Here is a 19,057-nt window from a genome sequence, read left to right as displayed (position 1 = left end):
TTTTGAAAATTAAATAATTTCACTTTCGAGATTAACCATTGGCTCTATTTAAATAAATATGTAACAAATTTATTTTAAAATACTGTATATTATGTCGACCAGTTTAGTGTAAGACTTTTGAAAATGCAATCTGGATCTAATACCAAAAAAATTAGGGTTATGGGGTTATATTAAAATGACAATCATATATATATATATATATTTATTTATTTATATATGAGCTCTGTGTAGAGATCCTTAATTAAATGTAAGAATCATATTATAATAATAAAGAAAAGGGTTCTAAAATGTTACTTTTTGATATTATATTTTAAAAGAAAATTAAACATTGAATGTACTTTAAGAAATTGAAAATGCTTTTTATTTGTGATTTTTTTTAATATAATGTAATTTTTTTATAAGAAAAGAATGAACCAAAAAAAAAAAAAAAAAATCCAAGAAGAACAAATTCCAATATCTTTTTTGGAAGACCCTTATTTTCATTAAGTAAATAATATCAATGTATATATATATATATATATATATATATAAATGTTATAAAATTCTTACATACCGAAACTGGCATAATATTATGCATCTTATATATATGCACGCATATTGGTTATAGAGGGTAAATAATTTAATCTATGTGATTTTTTACCTATATGTAAAATTTTCATTTGTATCAGAAGATCTTACACTTAATTAAGAAATGTGAATGTCATTAACTATAAGGTTATCACTATAATATTTAAATTTGAAATAGACAGACTATTTAGGGTGTGTTTGTTTGAGGGTTTGGATTTTGAATTGCGATTTGAATAGTAAAAATTTTGAATTTGAATAGTTGTATGATGTGATATAAATAGGTGTTGATACGATGTTTTGAATGTAAAATTAATTTTTAATATAATATAATATAGAAAATGAAAAATAGGTGTTTGATTTGATATTTTTGAAAAAAAAAAATTGAATGAATAGTGTAAATCCAATTCAATCCCCCGAACAAACACACTGAACCACACAATGAATGATATTTGTAATAGCACTATTGTCATTTTAAATATAGTATAAACGAGTACTTTTTTCATATAGTACCCAAAAAAAAAAAAGTGAACCAACACAAACTACTTTCAACTTTATTTTATTCTTCTAAAATCAAATCCTAAATATCAAATAAATAAATAAATAAAATTAAAAAATTAAATCTAAATTAGCACTCTCTAGCATTAATTATATGTTAAAAAATAACTAAATACTATTAACATCTATGGATGAGATTAGAGCTAGCAATGAGTCGATTCGTGTCGGGTTGAATAGTTTAAACGGGTTAAATTATTCAACATTAATCCAACTTGTTTATTATCGTGTTGGATTCGTGTTAACCCGTTTATTATCGTGTCGGATTCGGGTTGACTCGTATACATAATTAAGTCGAATTTTTTTATTCAAATTAAATAATTTTTTGTTGTGTTGTCGTGTTATGTTAATTTTTGTTGGTTTGAGCGTAAATTAGGTTGAATTATTTAAAATTGAACTTAGTTTAAATTAATTTATGAGAAAGTTAATAAATTATGATTATTTTATATATATAATAAATATATTAATCAATATTAATATATTATAATCGGTTGTCATGTCGGGTTCGAGTTGAGAGTTTCAACCCTAACCCGACCTATTTATTATTGTGTCGGATTCGTATCAACCTGTATATATAATCGGATTAAAATATTTGACCCAAACTCATGTCGGAGTGTCGTATCGGATCAATTTTTACCCGGTCTAGATGCGATTAAATTAAATGTAACTATAATATACAAATATATATATATATATATGTGTGTGTGTAATGGGTGCTGTTGGACACATGATTTGTGGGTCATAGAGTATGAGTTGTTTATGTACTGGAAAGTGCATTTCCTTATGTCTTAAAATTTACATGAACTTCTATGTTAATTTATTATTAACACAACATATTACGTATCAAATCATCACCAGTTACGCACATATATATATATATGTATGTATAATAGTCTCGCGTTTGGTATAGAAAAAAATGAGGTGTTTGATATAGAAAAATATAAGTGAAAAAATAAAAATAAATATGTTTCCTCAGTTTGTTTGGATTTAAGAATTAAAAATTTAAATTTAAATTATTTTTAATTCTCTATTTTCAATTTCTCTTTTAAGGGAAGAAGAATTTTTTTTTTGCGCCAAAAATATTATTGGATCATTTGTTCTTTCAAATCATCTTCTTCATTGTCGTCGCCGTCATTACACTGTTTGTTGTAATGGGAAGGTTCTACAAGTTGATAGTAGAGGTTAATACTCTCTCCGTCTCAGATATAGTGTTTTATTCAATGTAGATACAAAAATTTAAGAGAAGTATAATTAGTAAATAATTAGAGACGTATTAGTGAAAATAATTATTATTTAATAATAATAATTTTAAATTAAAATTTAAAAAAATTAAATTAAAAATTTTTAAATGAGATTAAAGTGTATAATACTTTTTTTTAAAAAAAGTGACAAAATAAGTGGAACATACGTAAATAGAAAAGTGAATAAGGTAAGTGGAACAGAGGGAACATTTTTATCTTTTTTTTCCTTTTACAATTTGTTTGCTTGCCTGCAAATTGTAATATTTGAAAAATATATTTAAGATTTTTTTATTTTTTTTTACTCTTTTAAATATATAATTGTATACTATATAATTAATAAATATTTTTATTCAAAAGTATTATTTTTTATAACTAAATTATATACGTATTAGTGTTTCGTGCATTGTTTTTTACTATAAAAACTAAATGTAAAATAATGGGTGTTGTTTGTTTGCCATGGTAAATAGAAAATATTGTCCAATAAAAATATATTATTTCTTGTCCCACCGCTTTGTTTATATTATTATAAATACGTGCATTTAGAATATATATAATTAGTAAATAATTAATAAGGTATTAGTGAAAATAATTATCACATAATAAAAATAATTATAAATTAAAATAAAAATAAATATATATATACAAATCAAAAAATTTAAAATAAAATTAAAAAATGTATGATTTTTTCCAAAAAAAAAAAAGACATAAAATTTGGGGTGTATAGAATTGGGAGTGTATCTTATATATTATATATTTGGAGACGAAAATGTTCAGCCATGTCTCCCCCTTCAATTACTTTTTTTAAAAAATTTGATGTGGGCCTACCATTTAAAATAAAATAAAATAAAAAATGAGGGAAATATAAAATAAAATAAAAAATGAGGGAAGAAATGTAGGGCGGTTATTTAATTTTATAAATATTTTATTATTTTTATTTTAAATATAATTATTTATTATATATATTATACCAATTTTCTTTCATTATAATAAAATTTAGGGTGTATTTATTTTGTAAAATAGTTGGAAAAAATATATTTTTTTTACGAAGTACAGATAATTGTATTGAAAATGTAACAACAATAATTATGTATAATATATTATTTTTTTTAAGAAAAAATATGTAAAAAAAAAAAAACACACACACACTTTTAGTCATTAAAATTAAAAATTTGACAAATACACTTTAAAAATCCAGTGCTCAAAATCTATAAAAATCAAAACTCAAAACTAAAATTATACAAATAAATACATCATTTATTATATTTCACTAAAATAATATAAAAATTTCAAGATGAAAGAAATTTAATATCTCATATATAAAGAAGTAAATATTAATATCATAAAATTTGTAAAAATAAATTTTAAGTTATTTAGTATAATTTTAGTCACTTTGTATTTTTGAAGGAATATAATTTTTGCGTAATATATGAAAAATTATATCGAAATATAAAAATTACTAATATTTTATATTGTATTATCGATTATTGTAAGTTTTATAAAGTGTATATGTTATATATAGTATGTTGATATGTGCATATATTGTATTTTTTAAAAATAATATTTATGAAAAATTAGGTTATAAATAAACCAAAAAGCTCATTATTTCAAATTTATATTAATAATTTTATATCAAATTTAATTAAAAAATAATAAAATATATATATATATATATGAGGGTGTTTGACAATTAGTTGTTAGTTGATAATTGATTTTATTAGCCGGTTTGACTAGCTGAACATATAAGCTACTTCTGTTCGAATATTTAGTAAATAATTGTTTGATATTAGTTGTTTATATGTAAAATGACAATTTGCATTAGTTTGGTGTATAGTATATGTAGAATTTTTATTATTAGTTATTGGAAATTATGAAATTTTTATCAGAATATTTGTTTTTTCTGTTTTTTAAAAATGTTTCAAAAGAAAATAAATATATTTTTATTTAAAATATAACTATTTTTCGTTAGAATTTATGTTAAAGTAAGAATAATAACATTATAAAAATAATAATAAAAAAAACTGTCGATTGAACCGTCTATTTACGATTCAAAGAAAAGAAAAATCGAAACCGAACCGTAGGAAAATAGGTTTTGATTCGATGACGGTTCCGGTACCGGAACCGCCGGTCTGAAACCGCGAACTGACGGTTGGAATTGATCCAGACTTTTTGTGTTATATTTATCTGAAAATAAGACTAAAAAATAAAAGTATTTTAGTGAAAAGATAGAATAACTAAAAAAAATAAATTAAGGATATTATAGTAGAGTAAGTAGAAAAATAGTTACAAATTTTATCATTATTTGTTTAAATAAGGATAATAAATTTGTGAATGAATAAATTTTTTATTATAAATAAATTATACATAAGTTAATGGATAAAAAATATAGCATAATATCCCGAATAGAGAAATTATTTTATAATTTAATTACTATTAAAATGACAGTGACAAGATGAAATTTGACTTTGATTCTATTTATTTTTTACCAATATAATTTTCAACTAAATTATAATGTTAAAAATTGTTTATAAAAATATTAATAGACACCACTTATATATAGACATTAATTTTGTTGTATCTATACTTAATCGATAAATCTATCAATCTCTAATATATGGAATATTAAAAACTTATAGTGTGAAATATTTTAATTTATTCAAATGATTCTCATATTAAAATTCTGTCGTGAATTAAAAATGTTATATATTTAACAGCAAAAATTAATTTTTACAATTTAATAAAATTTATAACTATCCGTGCACAGTACGGCTCCCCTCTATTACACTACATGTGGGAACAGGGGAGTATTTTTTATAAAATATTATTTAAATTAAAATTCAAAAAATTGATAATAAAAAAGAAAACTCACATAATAACAAAAAAAAAAAAATTGTTTTTGGTTTTTATCGGCTTGTAAGTGATATCATTATTAAAGTTGATGTTTTTTATAAAAATAAAAAAAAAATAATAAAATAATAAAAAATAAAAGAAATAAAAGAAATTGGGATGTTCTCTGATGAGAATGGTTCAATTGAGCTGCATCTATTAGTTCGTTTGGTTTGTATTTAAAATTGAAATTTTAGTTTCAATTTTTATTTAAATAATATTTTGATGTAATATTTTATACTCTTTCCGTCCCAATATAATAGTCTTGTTTACTATTATTGTCCGTTCCAAAATAATATTCTTATTTTTATAAATAATCATATTACTATATAACTATCTTTACTCTTTCATTATTATTAATGTCTTTTACCTATATTTTTTTACCCACTATCAATATAATATCAATATTCCTTAAATTCCATGCCCAACAATGAAGACTGTAGTTCCTGGACTGAGGGAGTATAATATAATACTCCATACGTCTTATCGAAAGGTTACCATTTTCTATTTTCGTCTGTCCCAAAACAAGGTTATCATTTCATAATTTAATAATTGTATTACGTACCTAATATAATAAATACCCTTTCAACTTACATTATATTACACACATGACATTACTTTTATATTAAACCATACTAATAGGGGTATTTTTGTTTTTTTTTTTTTACTACAATCCAATATAATACTAATATTCAAAAATTTATGTGAAAAAACAAATACCATATTTCCAATGGACGTGGGAAGTAATATAGTTCTATTAAAAATTATACGGTTACTATTGAAATAAGTTTGAAATCATAACCAAACACAGTCTTGATATGTTCTTTTTTGTTAATGAAAATGGTTAAGACTGAGTTGCATAGTAAAAAATAATTTTCAAAAAATAAAATAAATTAAAGAACAACAAAATCAATGCATAACTAAAATAATAATCCCTCCGTCTCAGACACCATGTCCGCGTTGCCGTTTCTGTCCGTCCCACATATCATCTCACTTTTTTTTTAAAAATGATTACACACTTTAATGTTATTTTAAATTTTTAATTTTTTTTAATTTTAATTAAACTAAATAGTTATCTTAATCTTAATTTATAATTATTTATATTATAGAATAATTATTTTCACTAATACATTCTTAATTATTTATTAATTATATCTCTCCTAAAATATCGTGTCTATAATGTAACTGTTGATGTAATTTTTCAACAAAAATAAAGTAAAATTCAAAGATATAGAAAATATCCTTAAACTTGATTAATTAGTGCCTGAGATTAGGAATCTCTAAACACTGTATGGTACAGAAAATAAACTGGAAAATAAAAGACTGAAATTTAAAGTGGTGATCCCCAAATCTGACTTTGCTTTGTTGAAGTTGATTGAAGATTCCTTGCCAAATGATGATCCAAATCCTTAAATATTCTTTGAAGAAAACGTTCAGAACCGTCGTCTGGTCAGTTACCATAACCGTTGTTAACCGCCCCAAAAGTTCTCTTCTATTGACACGTGTGTCAACCGTTCTACTACGTCCGACCTTCAAAAAACCGTTCGCCAGTTGCAACTTCCTCTAACCGCCCGAGAACTGCTCTCTCACCCGACCTGCACATGCTACTTCACTTGGTCCGAACTTCGTATCATGTCCTGACCTCAATGCCCGACCTGGTTCTTCGCCCGACATCATTTGGGCCGACCTCCGCATCAGCCGCCCTTCGTCTTTGACCGACTTTAATTGGTCCGACCATGGACCAACCAAATGTGGTCCACGGACCAACCGACCGGCTCTATTTGCCTTATCTCTTTACAAGGACAGACTGTCCTCTGGACAGACCTCCGCATCTGTCCGTACCTCTTCCTTGCCCGACCTTTCTCTTGACAAACCTTCGCGTCTGCCCGACTTCGTCTTTCACCCGATCTACGGTTTACCCGACTTGGGTACACCTTTTTTCAGACTCCGCCCGACCTTTCTTCCTTCCCGATCCTTGCATCTGTCCGATTGCACCCTACTTCTGGGTCATTTAACTTATATCCAGACCCGTCCAGAATCCCACTGCCATTATTTATTATTATTATTTTTTGTGCTTAACAGCAACAGACACGGTATTTAGGACGGAGGGAGTATACAAACTTAATATCTTATTGGATTGGTCACGTAGACCATAAACAAGCCCCTCTATGTGTATACATATAAATAGATACAATAATATACTTCTACAATTACACCGAGAAAAATAAATTCAACAACTGCAATTTTATTAATATGTTATTTATTTATTTAAATAACATTTTATTATAATATTTTAAAAATAAATAATTAAGTATAATAATTTTAGAAAACAAAAAAAATATAGTATTAATCGATATAGTAAACGAAGCCAATTATTTAATTCACATATATCAGTAGGATAAATATATAATTTGAATATTATACCCAATAAATACGTGCGGGAGACACGTGGCACGCCTCGATCAACTACAACGTGATGTTGACATCTACTTCGTTTTTCATGCCAAGCAATAAAAATATTTGTTGCGTCTATCATCATTATCATTATATAAAAAAATTTATTCAAATTAATTGCTCATTATTATAGGTGTCAAGTGTGTTTATTTATATTTTCGTGCAAAAATGTTTGATTAAAAATATATATATTTTATTAAAAAATAAATAAATTTCAAAAACTAATTATCGTGTTTCCCGAAGGTCAAATTTCTTGTTTAATTTATTGATTTCTTGGAGTTTAATAATATGGTGTTTGTTTTTAAGAAGCAAAGCATGTTTAGGGTCTATGAGTATGGATATTGTGTCTTAATTAATTAAATAATTTAATTTAATTACGAGGATTTAAATTTCGATATAATTAAGGGTTGGAATAGTCAAATTTTTGTGTAGATTCGAGGCTTATTGACAAATATATATATATACTGTTCAATAGAATTTTCAAATTCAAATTCAAATTAAACATACTTGAAGATGCAAGAATATATAATTGATTAATTAATTTTTATATAATTAATGAATTTATTAGGTCGTTAAGCACGCTTAAGTATTTATTTTATTATTATTATTATTTGAAAGTAAAATAATTATTTTTTTTTAACAAATTAAAAAGTTGTATATGTCATCATAATGGATTTTCTATTCTAATAATATGATGATGTGACTTTTCAGAGTCATCTTCCAAATTCATTTTATATTAGTGATGTTGAAAATATTTGTAAATATGCCATATTTTAATAAGAAAATGTATGTCGGACTCCATTAATTAATAACATGTATATACCAATTGTAAATATTTATGTATATAATAAAAAGGACGAATAAACTTCAAGGTTTATTTCACATTTTTGACCCAGAAAAAATGACATTTCATATAAAAATATATTGGACACATATTTCAATATGAAAGTGCTTTAATGATAAAACTTTTTACTAAAAATGAAACATAAATATTTTTAAACGACAGATATAAAAAATAAAATAAAAAACTGAATACAAATTTAAGTGACAGTAGAAATTAAAAAAAAAAAAAAAAAACAATACCAAAATGGGTTTTCAATACAATTTTACTGGGATGGATTCTTCAATATTTTGTTTACTTCGAGATCTTTTTAAAAAAATAAAAATAAAATTATTACAATTCTCATTATCTCATACACTAGTATTAAAAATATAAATAAATAAAAAAATAAAGAAAAAAATCGTATTCAATATGACAATAAATTACCAAATAAATACATTCAAGTTGAAAGCAAACTCATGTCACTCCACGCACACACATCGTAATTCGTACATAGGAAAATCTATACTTCCAATACATTAATAATAGATTTATAATAATAATAATAATAATAATAATAATAATAATAATAATAATGCAAAAAGCTATGAATGTATGTATGTATAAATAACTAAGCAATTGAGAAAGCTAAGGGTCGAAAAGCACAGAAGGAAACAGGGGATTATGTTTTGTTGGCCACCTTGGATTGATTGATCGATCTATTTATTATTCATTCTAATTAATTAATCTTTTTTCAAGATAATGATTTGATACTCATAAACAACACACACACACACATATATATATATATAATTATGTAAATAAATATATCATTCAAACATCATATATACAGCGAATAAGATCTATGAGTAGATTGTGCGCACATGCAAATATTTAAAAACCTAAAATCAAAAAACATAAATATAATCGAATCGACCCTCATATTATCATCGATCATTTATCTGTCTCTCTTTGTGAGTTTATATAACATATATATATATATATATATATAGTTTTTATATATGTGTGTGGGTATGTTTGGATCCCTCATGCACACACTCATCCACATGGGTGTGTATGTGTGGGCAAGGACACCTCAATCATTATAAATCCTACAACAAATCAACCATAATCCCACAATAATATATATAAATGATATTAAAATTTTTGTTTGATCGATCAATTAAGATATATATATATATGGGTTTCCACAAATCCCAATAAAAAGCATTGGAGATATCATCAATCATCAACCATAATTTATTTATTTATTTATTATTAATAATCACTTCTCTACTTTGCAAACTCCTTAATTAGTTGACGAGCAAATCATGGGCTGTGTTTGTTTTTATACAATATACATACACATGTATTTAGAGAAGGGGGGGGGGGGGGGGTGGTTGTGCAGACACACGCTGAGATATAAAAATATTATGGAAAATGATAATTTGTGTATTAAATACTAGCTAATTAACAAACACACTCATGATATATATACATACATATATAGATACATCATATACATACACATGTATTAGTGAAGAAGATATATAGAAAATAGCCCGTGCACATTTGTGAGCAGCGGCTGCGGATTCTCACGTCATAAAAAATATATATATATATATATATAAAATTTTGAATTTAAATTTAAAATTTTCCTTGATAAATTTATATGGATTGTATTAAATGACAATGAAAAATGGATTAAAATTTTTGAATTGATTATATTATTTAATGTAGTCTTATAAAATGATCAAGTATATTTATTTGTAAAGTGTATAATAATGATTGAATAAAAAAATAACAAACGCATACTGCAAAGATTGTCCCTTAGCTTATGTTCCGTAGTAGTGATGTGGTTGTGCTATAAATAAATTTAGTAATATAGATATACATTCATTATTTTATTTTAAGTGATTTTGGTAGGTATAATAATAATTGGTGTTACATCCACTCTTAAGATTTACTATTTTGCATATTACATTTAAATATCATATTATAATTTATTTATAATATTCAATTCAAAATCTCTAGCAAATACTCAACCCTTTAAATTACAACTCCTCAAAATATTATTTTTTTTTCATAAAAATTAAAGGAAATATTCATCCGACAATATATATATATATATACATTTCAATTAATATTACAAAAAAAACAATATATAAATATATACATAATATATATTATCCATTCACAAAACTCAGATAACATCATAAATATCCTTCTCTATATTACCAACATGCCCAAAATTAAATAAGTACAACATATTTTTTAATACAAAAAAATTACTTTATCCGTCTCATATCTATATATCCATTTGCTTTTTGTATAAAGTAAAAATAAAGGTAAAAGGACTACATTAACCCTATTAATATTGTATGATATAAAAGTAATGACATTTGTGTAATATATTGTAAATTAGAAGGATATTTGTAATGTTAGGTAGATAGTACAATTACTAAAAAAAGAAAATTGATACTTTGGACCAAAATGAAAAAAGGGTAAACTATTTTTCTTTTTGTCTCGTAACTGGACCCCCTTATCATTTTAGTCTTGTAAGTGGAGCATGTCGCAAATTAGTCCTATAAGTGAAAAATTTTCGTTGTTTTAATCCCCCGGCGCCGGAGATGCCCGCGTGGCTCGCCGGAGGTGACGTGTCCGCCAGGTCAGTGATACCTGGCGGACATGTGGATTTTATTTTATTTTTTTTCATTTTTTTAATTTTTTTTAAAACTTATTTTTAATTTATTCAAAATTTTATTTGTATTTTTTTAATTTTTTTTATTTGGTCCAATTAAAAAAATAAAATAAAATAAAATCCACGTGTCACCCAGGTATCGCTGACCTGTCGGGACACCTGGCGGACACGTCACCTCCGGCGAGCCACGCGGGCGTCTCCGGCGCTGGAGGACTAAAACAGCGAAAAATTTTCACTTATAGGACTTATTTGCGACAGACTCCACTTATCGGACTAAAATGATAAAGATGTCCAGTTACGGGACTAAAAAGACAGTTTATCCATGAAAAAATGAATAGATCGTTAAGCAACGGAGATAATATTTTATTGTGAACGCGGCGTTATGATATATCATCATGACGATTGCAATATATGAAAGTATATATATAGTATGTAATAGAGAATCGATGCTTAGTGAAGGCAAAAGATTTGCTACATAATAATTAACTAAATTGTTAGTTAGGAAGGAATAATAGTGCTGAGAGTCGTGTCTGTCGACACTAATTAGTGCTAATAATTCATGCAAACATTTATTTATTTATTATTATTATTATTATTGTGTGTGAGAGAGTGTGTGTCTGAAAAGAGTACAACTGGAAATGGTTATACTTTTATGGGGTCGTTGAAAGGCTTGGCAGGCCCACGTGTTGGCAAAGATTAAATTAAATTTAAATTAAATTATTATGTACTAAACTGATTTTATTGGCCATTCAGATTTACTACTATATTGTGTTCCCACTTTCTAGCTTTCGGAAATCCTTCTTCACGTCCTTAATGTGGGTGGAACTTGGAAGTTAGACAATGATTTATTTAATTACTATTTTATTTATAATAATTTAAATTAAATATTTAGAGAAAAATTAATACAATATAAATATATTCGTATGTTAAAAATAGATATAAAAATAAAAATAAAATTACAAGTAATCACATTTTGAAAAATATTTACAAGAAAGTTTTGAAAAGACAGTACCAAACACCAACCATGAGTAGAAAGTTGGCCAAACAAAAACATTCTCGTATCTTCACATTTATTTTACCCTAAAGAAATCAATAAATATATAATGTATTGCTGTTCATATCCAAACAACCACTAATCAACATGTGTATATATTGAATTAGAAAACAAAGTTACCTCTATTTATTTAGGGTGTGTTTGTTTGGGGTTTGGATTTTGAGTTGGAATTTGAATAGTAAAAATTTTTGAATTTGAATAGTGTATGATGTGATATAAATAGGTATTGATGTGATGTTTTGAATGTAAAATTGATTTTTAGTATAATATAAAAAATAAAAAATAGGTGTTTGATTTGATGTTTTTGGAGAAAAAAATTGGATGAATAGTGTAAATCCAATCCAATTCCCCACAAACACATTAGAAGTTTTTTTAAAATAAAAACTAAAAAATTGTGAAAATAGTTTAAGAAAAAAAAAGTTATATATGTATTTGATGTGTTATTTTACGAGAGAAAACAAGAATTTAATTATATATATTTAAAATATTTTAATGAATGATATCGAAATTTTAAATTATGTATATAAATGAAGTCATAGAATTTGAGTATGAAGAATTTATTATATATAAATAAATACAAAATTTACTTTCTTACGATTGTATGAGTTTAATCGGTTGTAAATTGATTTTAAATAAAATATTGATTTAAATTTTTGTTTAAATAGAATTTTCATACGATAATTTGTTGGGGAAAATAATATTTCCTCAGTTGCCATTCAAAGTAATTTTTTATTTTATTTTTTATGTCTCATTCAAAAGTATCGTTTTTTTTTTAATTTATTTTAACAAAAATTAAAAATACCAAAATATATTTAATTTTTACATAAATTACCAACATACTATTACATATACAATTAATTTATAAAAATATCAAAATATTTTGCATTTTTCTACTAATCAATAAAATAATATTATTTTTTTATTTATTACAAAACCTCAAATGATCCCTTTGAAGTGGAGCGAAGAAATATATTTTTATTAAAAATTGTGTAAGATAAATAATATTGATTTAAATTTGAAATAGTAAAAAGAATAACCTTATTATATATTTTTATAATAAAATTGTGAGATTGCATATAAAATATTAAAGGATACTTGCATGTGTTTTTTTTTAAGATTTGGATGGAGATTTGATTATTTGAAGATTATTATTATTTTTTAATTTACATAATATTTGATGTAATTTAATTTATATAAAAAAATATATTTTTTAGAATACTCATATTTATATTTATTTTGTTTTCTTTTTAATTTTTAAATAATAATAATAATAATTCAAAAAATTACAAAGTAAAACATAAACCCTAAAGACCCATTATTTCAGAAAATTAAAATAAATTAAATGAGGCTCATGTGAACCCAATTCGAGTCAGCCCGGCCCAGTTTGGCCCACATTACGAAGTTACAGAACAAAACTCGCCCATGCTCGTTGCTGTTGATTTTTTATTTTTTTTTGGACAACCATACGTACAGACATACATACATAAATACTTCACTTGAAGCAGTGCCACACAAGAAATCGAAATAAGTTGCAGCTGCGCAGTGAGAATTGAGGATAATGGCTACCAGATAAGGATTTCATTTAAAGCCCCACCTTTCATTTCCCTCTATTTTCTTCTTACCTATACCAGCTGCTTTGCTCTGGACTGGAGGGGCGACGACCCCCAATGAATTCTCTCTCACTTTAGCTTCTACCCCAACCTGGCCGGCGGATTATTGGTAATTGTTTTGCACTTAATGGTCGGCGATAGATTGAAAATCTTGTCCAAGTCGTTCAAGTTTGATTTTCTGATTGTTGTGGATAGGAGCTGCTGCATTTGATGTTCTTGTTTTACTAAACCCTTTTTTTTTTTTCCGGGGAAATGTGTTTGATCAGTTTAGCACTCTAGTGTGGCTTTAGTGTCCGTATTTGTTGGATAATTAGAAACGAGAGGAATTCTTGGAAGCGAATTTCTTTCTTTCTCATGTTTTTATCAAAGTTAAAGTTTGCTAGCTGTAATTGTAATTTTATGTTTATTGTTGCTTCCTTTACTGAAGTATCAATGGTAATTAGGTTAAGTTTGGAAATTTTGGATAAGAGTGATGGTGTTGTCTGTTAACCTTTGTTTGTAATCGTAGAAAGGATTCTGATCAACAGTCAGAACATTAAGGTTGTTGTCATCGTCGTCTCTGTTTTGATTAACAATGGTGTAATGAACATCACCTTTTTAAGCTTGCTAGAGTTCAAAAATACATCGTGTTTTAGTAATCATCTTAATTTACAGAAGTTAAAGAATTCATAGGGCTCAGTGTACCTTTGTAAGCATCAGCAAATTTACATTTTTTCACTGCTAGTTTCCAGCATTTGGAGTTCCATTTATATTTCTAAATCATTTTTCTAGAAAATTTTCTTTGTCCAATTGATTACGGTGAACATATAAGAGGCTGTGATCATTTGTAAGGATGGTAAGTAAAGGGTTTTGTCCTTATCTTCCCTGGTGCAGCATTTTTAGTTGAAAACCAAATGCCTGGGGCTATACATAGGATCTTAGCAGCAGCTATAGGAGTTTCATTTTGTTTAACCTTTGAACTCTATAGAATCATCCTTCTTATCCATTTGGAAACTAAGTAACTTATAATTAGGTGTTTTCATCAATTAGCTAATGTAGATTGTGAAAGAAGGATTCTCGTATTGTTCTAGTTTGGATGCTATCCATTTGAATCACCCTGCATTATCCCCGTTCTGTTTACATTGTGTCTCAGGTGATTAAATTGATGAACAAGTGTTTGCTTTGGTGATTGTTCTTCTTACAACTTGACATGGCTCCTGTAGTCCCAAGTTCCACTATCAATATCTCACTTGCTCCACGTGTCCCCTTCACAACCAAAAAGAGCAACTTTCTAACCAAATGTAGCATCCCCCGGCGTCACACAAAACAATCATTACCAGCACAAAAGTACACCGTGCCTTTGTCAACATCTATTAGACTCTTTCCCCATTTTCGGATAGGGTGTGGTTTAAAACCCAAGCTGAGATTTAATACAGTGTTTGCCTCTGGGACTGATGTTGCTGTAGAGGAAGCAAATCCGACTTCAGCTGACAATGAAACTTCAACAGCTGAGGCAGATGCACCAGAAGCTATTGGGGAATCATCTGCCAAATCTGATGCAAGTCCTGTTAAATCTAAGCGTACAAGGCCGGGAAGAAAGAGCGAGATGCCTCCAGTAAAGAATGAAGATCTTATTCCTGGAGCAACTTTTACTGGAAAAGTTAGGTCAATCCAGCCATTCGGCGCTTTTGTTGACTTCGGTGCTTTCACAGATGGGCTTATTCATGTCTCAAGGTTGAGTAACAGTTTTGTAAAGGATGTTGCCAATGTAGTGTCTGTTGGACAAGAAGTGGCTGTAACTTTATTAGAAGCCAACATGGAAACAGGCCGAATATCTTTAAGCATGCGCGGAGTTGATGATCCCCAACAAAGAGATTCTACAGGTAGTGGGGATAAATCAAGGCCACCACGTAAGACAGGTCAGAAATTCAATCAGAATAGAGATGATTCGAAGAAGACATCAAAGTTTGTCAAGGGGCAAGATCTTGAGGGGACAGTAAAAAATTTAACAAGATCTGGGTCCTTCATTTCTCTCCCTGAAGGTGAGGAAGGATTCCTGCCTACATCAGAGGAGGCTGATGAGGGGTTCGGAAACATGATGGGCGGCTCTTCTTTGGAAGTGGGCCAAGAAGTTAGTGTTCGGGTATTGCGCATTACTAGAGGACAGGTAACTTTAACAATGAAAAAGGAAGAAAATAAAGGGGAGCTGGATGCCAAACTCAACCAGGGTGTTGTGTATACGGCAACCAATCCCTTTGTTGTTGCTTTTCGTAGCGACAAGGCCATCTCTGAACTTCTAGATAGTAGAGAGAAGAAGAATGAAGTTGTGACAGAAACTGACACGCCTGTCAGTACAACAGATGATGCTTTGTCCAAAAACTTGGTCCAGGAAGAAACACCTGAACAGGATTCTGAAAGTGGAATCGTTGAGGAAGTTGAGGCAAGCTCGGCTGTACTTGTTGAAGAGGGGAAAGGATTGCCTGCTGAAGATCAGATAGCTGAGGAGCCTTCATCATTAGAAGAAGTTGAAGAGAAAGCAGATGAATCGATTGTTAAAGATGAAGCACAAATTGAGAAACCAGAAGCAGCATTTTCTTCTACCTCACAAAGTGACTTGGAGATTTCTGGAGATTCTTTGTCTGCAAGTGAATATCAAACTGAAGAGCCCATTAGTGACCAACCCTTGTCGAGTATTGCTGAAGACGTTACATCAAACATAAGTGATGATACAACGGAAAAAGAAGTGGAAGTGCTGCAGACGTCAGGTGAATCAACTGATCAGACATTACCTCATATTGTTGGAGAAGATACAGAAAAGGCAGATGATGTTGTTATAGTGAAGGATGAAGAAGTAAATACTGCAGAGAAAGATGATGGTGTTGAAAGCTCGGCCGAACAAAGTAGTTTGTCTGACCCTGAGATCGAACCCACAGGTTTGTGATTAAACTCTCTTAATCCATTTCATGCAATTAAATACATATGGGGAGAACTCTAATAGTCCTCACTGGTAACATTGATTCACTATCATCTGCTATACCCGCATATGGAAATTACAGGACAGCCTATTTTGTCCCAATTATTTATTTTCCAATTTCGAAGATGGAAATAGATGGTATTCTTGATTTCTCGGAACAAAGAGTTTAAATATATTGAAGAGTTTTCTCTCGAATTGTGCTAAAGTGATAACATGTGTTTGCAGAGAGTTTTGTGAACGTAGAAGTTGGCGATGAGCTGGGAAATGTCACTGCGATAGAAGGGGAAGCACAACCTTCTTCCGATGCTCAGCAGAATGGAAATATTGCTACTCTAAGTGAACAGAGTGGCGAAACTTCTCAAAAAGAAGCAACAGTTGGAGGTCTTGAATTCTTCATTTATTCAATTGACCTGTGCATATAATAAACTAGCTGTTTATTTTCCTTTCTAACTTCCTTATGATACAATTGGAATGATATCAGCATGTTACAAATGTTATCTTTATTTGGATTGCAGCTGTTATATCCCCAGCTCTCGTGAAGCAGTTGCGCGAGGAAACAGGAGCTGGAATGATGGATTGCAAGAGGGCTTTATCGGAAGCTGGAGGAGACATAGTTAAAGCTCAAGAATACCTTCGAAAGAAAGGCTTGGCAAGCGCTGATAAGAAAGCCAGCAGAGCCACAGCCGAAGGCAGAATCGGCTCATACATCCACGACAGCCGGATAGGTGTCCTCATAGAGGTGAACTGCGAAACTGACTTTGTCGCTCGAGGCGAAATATTTAGAGAGCTCGTCGAGGACTTGGCGATGCAAGTTGCAGCATGCCCTCAAGTGCAATACCTGGATACTGACGACGTTCCAAAAGAAATTGTCGATAAGGAGAAAGAAATAGAAATGCAGAAAGACGATCTCCTGTCAAAGCCAGAGCAAATTCGATCCAAAATTGTCGATGGACGAGTGCGGAAGAGGCTGGAGGAGCTTACCCTATTGGAGCAGCCCTTCATCAAGGATGATAAAGTTGCAGTGAAAGACTGGGTGAAACAGACCATTTCGACAATCGGAGAGAACATCAAAGTCAAGAGATTTATTCGGTACAACCTCGGAGAAGGTTTGGAAAAGAAAAGCCAAGATTTCGCTGCTGAAGTTGCCGCGCAGACGGCAGCTAAGCCGACGTCGACACCAACAAATCAGGAGGCTATTTCTACAGACACAAAAGAACCTGCGGAGTACGGATCTAATCGACTACATATTGATTGTGACATTAACACATTATCCGTCGCTTATTTCTAGTAAATGTAGGTCTCCTAAACCCGTCGTGTCTGCCGTGCTCGTTAAACAATTACGAGACGAAACCGGAGCAGGAATGATGGATTGCAAGAAGGCTCTTTCCGAAACCGGAGGCGATCTCGAGAAGGCTCAGGAGTACCTCAGGAAGAAGGGCCTATCGACGGCGGATAAAAAATCGAGCCGTCTTGCTGCGGAGGGAAGAATCGGAGCTTACATCCACGATTCACGGATCGGAGTTCTGATCGAGGTTAATTGCGAAACCGACTTCGTGGGAAGAGGTCAGAACTTCAAGGAACTGGTGGATGATCTTGCAATGCAAGCCGTCGCCTGCCCCCAAGTGCGGTACGTGTCGATCGAGGATATCCCGGAGGACATTGTCGGCAAAGAGAAGGAGCTGGAGCTGCAGAGAGACGACGTACAGTCAAAACCCGAGAATATCAGAGAAAAGATCGTCGAGGGACGGGTGAATAAGAGACTTTCCGAGCTGGCGCTGCTCGAGCAGCCGTTCATTCGCGATGATAGCTTGATGGTCAAGGACTTGGTGAAGCAAACGGTTGCGGCGCTCGGCGAGAACATTAAGGTTAGACGGTTTGTCCGGTTCACTCTCGGCGAGACCACCGATGATGTAAGAAGCTCCGACGAAGCCTGAGCCGGAGTCGACGAGGTGTTCGGTACGGACATGTATGAGGAGAGCTGTTGTTGATTCATTTTTTGTTTCTACATGACAAAGTTGGCTTCTTTGAAGCAACTTTGGATGTATACTTTCTTACACATGAGATGCAATTTAGCTTCCGAGGTTTGGTTGTGGAGAAGTATGAACAAATTTTGTAGAGTTCCTTGTTCTTCTAACACAAATTTGAAATTTCGATCATTTTTAAAATTTTTGGTATGTTCTTTTTTGCATATGCTCGACTTTTATTGCATATTCTTCGCCTAG

The 19,057-nt window shown here is 29.5% G+C and overlaps 1 protein-coding gene across 1 annotated transcript; it reads left to right on the top strand.

The window, feature by feature from the left end:
• Positions 1 to 13,786: 13,786 nt before the first annotated feature.
• LOC127251661 (polyprotein of EF-Ts, chloroplastic) lies at positions 13,787 to 18,991 on the top strand. Its single transcript, XM_051275455.1, has 5 exons — positions 13,787 to 13,991; positions 15,015 to 16,794; positions 17,061 to 17,216; positions 17,351 to 18,059; positions 18,133 to 18,991. Exons 2-5 carry the CDS (start codon positions 15,072 to 15,074, stop codon positions 18,767 to 18,769), a joined length of 3,225 nt encoding a protein of 1,074 aa, XP_051131412.1. The 5' UTR covers positions 13,787 to 13,991; positions 15,015 to 15,071; the 3' UTR covers positions 18,770 to 18,991.
• Positions 18,992 to 19,057: the final 66 nt, after the last annotated feature.

Source organism: Andrographis paniculata, unplaced genomic scaffold (genome assembly GCF_009805555.1).
Source record: "Andrographis paniculata isolate CXL003 unplaced genomic scaffold, ASM980555v1 Contig45END, whole genome shotgun sequence".
Lineage (NCBI taxonomy): Eukaryota > Viridiplantae > Streptophyta > Magnoliopsida > Lamiales > Acanthaceae > Andrographis > Andrographis paniculata.
The sequence above is the reverse complement of the archived record's forward strand: the minus strand, read 5'-3'. Positions and strand labels throughout refer to the sequence as shown.

Bases quoted from the DNA above. Each gene is read 5' to 3' on its own strand.
- LOC127251661 (XM_051275455.1), top strand. From the start codon at position 15,072: ATGGCTCCTGTAGTCCCAAGTTCCACTATCAATATCTCACTTGCTCCA. The intron at 16,795-17,060 runs GTTTGTGATTAA...ATGTGTTTGCAG, and splicing joins CCCTGAGATCGAACCCACAG to AGAGTTTTGTGAACGTAGAA. The intron at 18,060-18,132 runs GTACGGATCTAA...TAGTAAATGTAG, and splicing joins GACACAAAAGAACCTGCGGA to GTCTCCTAAACCCGTCGTGT.